At 60.0% G+C, this 6,165-nt stretch overlaps 1 protein-coding gene across 1 annotated transcript; it reads left to right on the top strand.

Annotated features, from left to right (window-relative positions):
* Positions 1-1,834: 1,834 nt before the first annotated feature.
* LOC143641207 (kelch-like protein 17) lies at positions 1,835-5,089 on the top strand (the record flags this gene model as incomplete). The annotated part of the gene is made up of 8 exons (XM_077108544.1): positions 1,835-1,932; positions 2,659-2,906; positions 2,990-3,111; positions 3,237-3,458; positions 3,893-4,009; positions 4,240-4,453; positions 4,693-4,837; positions 4,922-5,089. Coding segments are annotated over exons 1-8 (1,334 nt in total), but the record flags the coding sequence as incomplete, so codon positions are not given.
* Between the last annotated feature and the right edge of the window lie 1,076 nt (positions 5,090-6,165).

Raw genomic sequence — 6,165 nt, 5'->3', positions numbered from 1 at the left:
CTGGTCATTGTCTTGCAAGAACTTGTAGAATTCTGGATCTTTTTCCTTCAGCGGAGAGAGCTGGTCCTTGTGCTCAGAGGCACTGCCTTTATGCCTACTGAGAAGGCAGGAGTCAGTAAGCCAGTGAAAAACCAGCAGGAGTTTGGCTTCTTGTCCACATAGCCACTTGTGGGCCTCCTCAGAGAGACCACAAGGTTATTCTGCTCCCTGCACAGCAGCCATCAACAACAAGCAGGAGGTTTCCCACAATGTTAAGTTTTCAGAAAACATAACTCTCTTCTGGACTCCTGTACCCAGAAGCCTCTCCCCATTGCTTTAACCTCTAGCACACAGACACTCAACCTGTGCTCTCCCCAGACTTGCTGTGCTGGCACCATGCAGTCCCCACAAAAGACCTGTCCCTATAACTCATCAACAACATCTTCAAAACCACCAAAGTCTCCTTGCAAACCACCACATCTCTCAACTCTCAATCACCATAATGGCCTCTCCATTCCCACCCTCCTCACCTATGATCCTTTTTGGCACAGAAACCGGAGTGACCTTTTCCCTTTTTTAAAAAATGTCACAGGATGTTGCTTCACAGCTCTCGCTCTGAGGAAACTTCCCATTTTACTGGGTGATCTAACCTGATTCCTCATCACCCACCCTCTGGGTGCATTTTCAACTACTTTCCCACTTCTCCTACCAGTCACCCCTTCCTCATGGGTTCCCACTTCAAGACCTTCTCCGTTCCTGCTGTACGGTCCACACAGCCTACCCCTTCGGGCTGTCACTCAAAACTCAGGCTGTCGCCCTCCCAAGTTTGGCCACTTGGCATCCACTTTGTTACTGTAGTTAGGACACTGGAGACTGACTCCAGGGCTCCTCAAGCGCTAGGTAAGCGCTCTTCTTAGGAGCTACATCCCCAGCCCTTTCTGCTTTGAGACAGGGTGTTGATAAATTGCCCAGGCTGGCCTCAAACTTGGGCTCTCCTGCCTCAGCCTTCCCAGTGGCTGGGTCTGCAGGCACGGAGCCGGCCCGGCTCTCCGCTCAACCTCCCTCCGGCCCCTCGCGTGGTTCCTGACCGCCCCCTGCGCGCTACAGAAGGGCCCGCCCCACACCGAACTCTACTGGGTCAGAAACGCAACTCTGCGTCACCCGCCAATGCCTGCCCCACCCGGAGGAAGGCTGGCACAGCAAGCCACCCAGGCGCGCCGGCTTACCGTGCTGCGGGGCCCCTGATGGGCTCCAGACGCCGCGCAGCTCCACATCCGCGTGACTCCCGCTCCCGCGTCGCCGCCTCCGGGGAGCCCTCAGACTCGGACTCGGACTCAGAATCCAAGCCTGAGGCCAGGAATTCGTCCACCGTCAGCTCCGCCAGGCGCCTGCGGGTCATGGAGGGTCACAAGGCACCAGCCCACTAGCCCCAGCCTTCGAAAGAGGTGAGGACAGGCCAGAGCACAGGCTCCCGCAAGGAACACGGCAGACTTACCTCCTGCGGCTCCTCGCCTCCGCCATGACTCCGAGCCCGCCGCGTGAGCCACACTTCCGGCCCCAGAAAGCCGTGCGCTACAGCACTACCTCCGGGTCGGCCCCGCCCCCAGCCGAGCCCCGCCCTGTGGCTGGCTCTGCGATTCTCCGCTGCGTAGCCGGTGGCTTCCAGGCGGGAGGGCGCGTTCGCACCCTCATGGCTTCAGGTGGGAGCGCGAGAGATGGGGCGGGCGGCGCCGAGAAACCTTGTCTGCAGCCGGGGAGGCGCGCGACGCTGAGGGGCCACGCTGCTGAGCCTCCTTCCAGCAGTCGCTCTCGTTTGTCCTGCGCCCTTCGCGGCGGCAGTTCGGTGGTTGAGCTGATGCAGCCGCGCGGTGAGCACCCAGCCGGCAGGACGCAGAGCCCGGAGAACGGCAGCCCGGGGCCAGGGCCGGAGGCGCCGCCGCCGCAGCCGCCGGCGTGAGTAGGGCGGAGAGCGGGCGGCGCCGAGGACCGACGGAGGGACCGGGGGACTCGGGAGAACGGCGTTGCCCGAGAGGCTGCCACAGGCCTGGGTCGTGTGAAGTCCGAGCCCCTTGGTCCTTCGGCCACGGCAGCGGTTCTGGGAAGTCCTGAGTGCTGCGGGAGGGCCAGGAAAGAGAGACCCTAAGCCCCTTGCCTGCCCTTGAATTCCTCCACAACGGGAGGTCCACCTTCTGTACCGGGGGCCAGGGGTCTGCTTTAAAGCAGGCATTGGCCGGTTCCCTGCGTACACCTCCCACATTCCCAGTACTGCTGAGGGATGGGAAGGGTGGCTGGCAAGGCAGGAGCCCTATCCTTAGAAGGGTCGAGGATACCTGTCTCTCAAGGGGAACAAGAGATGGGTGAACTTAGTAGCTGAGAAGGGAGGTGGGCAGAGGAAGCTGGACAGTCAGGGCAGCAGTGTCTGGATGATCCCCCAGTGGGAGTAGGCTTAGAAGAGAGTCTGGTCTGGCTCCAGGGTAGCTCCCTGTACAGGAGGGGAGGTCTTGCTCCAGGCGGGCAGCATTACTAGGTGGGCCTTGATGCAGACGTTATGGCCACTGGACTGCTGGACAGATGGCTGACTTGGCTGCCCTGGCCATACCCAGAAGTCTGGTGGTACAGAGGAGGTGGGTGAGCAGCCCCCTACAGGGCTAACCCTGACCTGGCCCTGCCCACCTGCAGCCCAGAGGCAGAGCAAGCGTGGCCCAGGCAGGCCCCCATGGAATGTGCCATGCAGCTACTGAGCCGCGAGGGCCACAGTGTGGCCCACAACTCCAAGCGGCACTACCATGATGCCTTCGTAGCCATGAGCCCAATGCGGCAGCGTGGCCTCCTATGTGACATCATCCTGCATGTGGCCGCCAAGGAGATCCATGCACACAAGGTGCTGCTGGCCTCCTGTAGCCCCTACTTCCATGCCATGTTCACAAGCAAGTACCACAGTCTGGGTGGCACTCGGGGGCTCTCTGCAGCTCTCCCGGGACAGGTACCAGCCTGACTACTGTCCCCACAGATGAGATGAGTGAGAGCCGCCAGACTCATGTGACACTGCATGACATTGACCCTCAGGCCTTGGACCAACTGGTGCAGTTTGCATATACGGCTGAGATTGTAGTAGGCGAGGGCAACGTACAGGTGAGGCAGTGTGCCTCCTGCCAGGTCTCCCCATGCCCTGGCCCCTCACAGGCCTCTCCCCAAACCCTCCAGTTACTTTCACAGCCTGGGCACCTCCCACCAGACCCCATCTCCATGTTCCACAGACGTTGCTCTCAGCTGCCAGCCTGCTGCAGCTGAACGGCGTCCGGGATGCCTGCTGCAAGTTCCTGCTGAGTCAGCTGGACCCCTCCAACTGCCTGGGCATCCGGGGCTTTGCTGATACACACTCCTGCAGTGACCTGCTCAATGCAGCACACAGGTATGTGCTGCAGCACTTTGTGGACGTGGCCAAGACCGAGGAGTTCATGCTGTTGCCGCTGAAGCAGGTAACCTGCCCACAGGGCCCAACCCACACCCTGCCCCTTCCCACCCCAGCACCCTCCTTCACTTCTTGCTCTCTGTTCCCCAGGCCTCATTCCAAGCTTCTGACCCATGCCCACCCTGTGACCTGTCGCCTGGGCACCCCCAACCCTGTTCCCATCTCCTGGCTCTACCCAGGTCTTTGCCTTGGACTCTTCATCTCATCTCATCCTTAACAGCCTCTGCTCTTAAACCCCAGTCCTGGTTCCATGTCCCCAAGACTATTTGGGATCTAGGCCCCCAGGAACCAATCCACAGCTCCTGACCCTGCTGGGCCCCTTCCTGTAGAAACACTGACCCCACCACCACCTCCAGACCCTCCCTCCCAGATACCTTCAGGGGGCTCCCTGGTCTTGCAGGACCCTCCCCAGATCTCATGCCTGAGGACCCCTATCCCCAGGTGCTGGAATTGGTCTCTAGTGACAGCCTAAATGTACCTTCAGAAGAAGATGTCTACCGTGCTGTCCTGAGCTGGGTCAAACATGACGTGGACACTCGGAGGCAGCACGTTCCAAGAGTAAGGCCAGGCCTCGGGACCCCTTGTGGTGTTGGGGAGGGACCATGGTGGGTGAAGCCTGGGTGTGCCTCATGGAGTCCCTGGCCTCTCCCGTTCAGGGACACCATGGGGGCAGTGCAGGCATCTGTCTCAAGAACCCATCGTACAGGTGGTACAGGCATCTGAGCCAGGGTCTCAGCCCTGAGGCAAGTGTGCCTGAGGGTCCCCTGACCTTGGCACTCCTGCCCCAGCTGATGAAGTGTGTGCGACTGCCCTTGATGAGCCGCGACTTCCTGCTGGGCCACATGGATGCTGAGAACCTGGTGAGGCATCACCCTGACTGCAAGGATCTGCTCATTGAGGCCCTCAAGTTCCACCTGCTGCCTGAGCAGAGAGGTGTACTGGGTACCAGCCGCACACGGCCCCAGCGCTGTGAGGATGCCGGCCCTGTGCTCTTTGCCGTGGGTATGCCCATCTGGCCCCTTCCTCTGACACCCCTGCCCTGGCCATACCCAACACAAGCCCAGCCCACCACATTGGTCAGGTCTTGACCTGCTCCCTCCTCCTCCATCCAGGGTCTCTCCAGGCCCTGTGGAGTGTGATCCACCCCCAGAGTCCCATACTCTTGCTCTCAGGCTATGCTAGACTCCCACTGGTTGCCTCCCAGTGCCTCTCCTCCTATCCTGTCACCTCCCCTTTCCTAGGTGGCGGGAGTCTTTTTGCCATCCATGGCAACTGTGAAGCATATGACACTCGAACTGACCGCTGGCACGTAGTAGCCTCCATGTCCACACGCCGGGCCCAAGTGGGAGTGGCTGCTGTAGGAATCCGGCTGTATGCTGTGGGCGGGTAAGCATAGAGGCCAGGCTTGGGTCCGGGGCTTGGCACATGCTTGCTAGGCCTTCCTTGACCAGTAGTGGACCCCTCTCCTAGCTATGATAGGACCTCAGACCTGGCTACTGTGGAATCGTATGACCCTGTGACCAACACATGGCAACCTGAGGTGTCCATGGGCACGCAGCGCAGCTGCCTGGGCATAGCTGCCCTGCACGGGCTCCTGTACGCAGATGGCGGCTATGATGGGGCTTCCTGTCTCAGCAGGTAGTAGCTGGGGTTGAGGCCCCCATGACCCTGCAGGGTGGCTCGGCAGCAGGAGGTGAGGCTGTACCAAGTTGTGTCTGATGGGGGATGGCAAAGGTACTGCCTGTCCAGGCCATCAGGGTCCCCAAAGCCTCTTTACCTAGGCCAAGCAGTTCTTAGGCCTGGTCTCTCCCCATCCCTTTTCCTTCCTGGGGTCCTCTCCTCCAGTCTAGGGCTGGGCCCAAAGGGGACACTTGCCCAGGAATACCCAACCAGGCAGCTCATCCGCTGAAAGTCTGGCCTAGAACGAAACCCAGACTGGGACTGAGTCAGTGGTGAGCCCTGCGCCTGGCCTTTGGGTGGGGCCTCTGAAGCTTCGACACGCTTCTCAGGGGTAGGCAGTGCCAGGTTAGATCTCCAGCTAACTGGTTGCATCTATGTTGCAGTTCTTTGGGTGATGTCGCTTGAGAAAGTTAAGGGTTTCAGGCGACAGAGAACCAGCTGGTCACCTACTGCAGGCCTTAGTTTCTCCTTCAGGGTCTCGCAGGAAAGTGCTCCCAGATATCCACTGCCCACTGCAATCCTACCTATGCTGGTGCCTCCTGCCCCAGCACAGAAAGGAAGTGACCACTAAGCACTTGTTAGGCTACTTCTCCTGAAGGAACTGAGGGTGCCTCTGTGGGACGATGGACTGCCTGAGTAGAGGAGACCTAGCCTCTTTCCCCAACAGCTGGCACTGGTTTGGGCAGAACCTAGACTGAAGCTCCCTCCTGTGGGATCCTGCCCACGGATCTTATGCTGAAAGTGGGGGCGCGGACTCTGGGTCAGGACTGAAGCAGCTGGCGTGGGCTCCCAGAGCCTACCTTTCTCACTGTCCCACCAGGCTGGGACCCCGTGTCATCCCCTGTCCCCTGTCTAAGGTCTCAGGGCTCTTGTAGTCAGCTGCTGGCTTCAGAAAGTATGCTGCCTCAGAGAAGGGGCTACATCTCAGACCCTGACTCTCTCTGTTCAGCCCAGGATAGGCAGTGTGACCCTGGAGGGAGTCCCATGAGGCATGGTGCCCCTAGTGGTCCTCCCTTGGAAAAGGGTCAAGACCC

Source organism: Callospermophilus lateralis, unplaced genomic scaffold (genome assembly GCF_048772815.1).
Source record: "Callospermophilus lateralis isolate mCalLat2 unplaced genomic scaffold, mCalLat2.hap1 Scaffold_9017, whole genome shotgun sequence".
NCBI classification, from domain to species: Eukaryota; Metazoa; Chordata; class Mammalia; order Rodentia; family Sciuridae; genus Callospermophilus; species Callospermophilus lateralis.
This window is presented reverse-complemented; position numbering and strand designations above follow the sequence as displayed.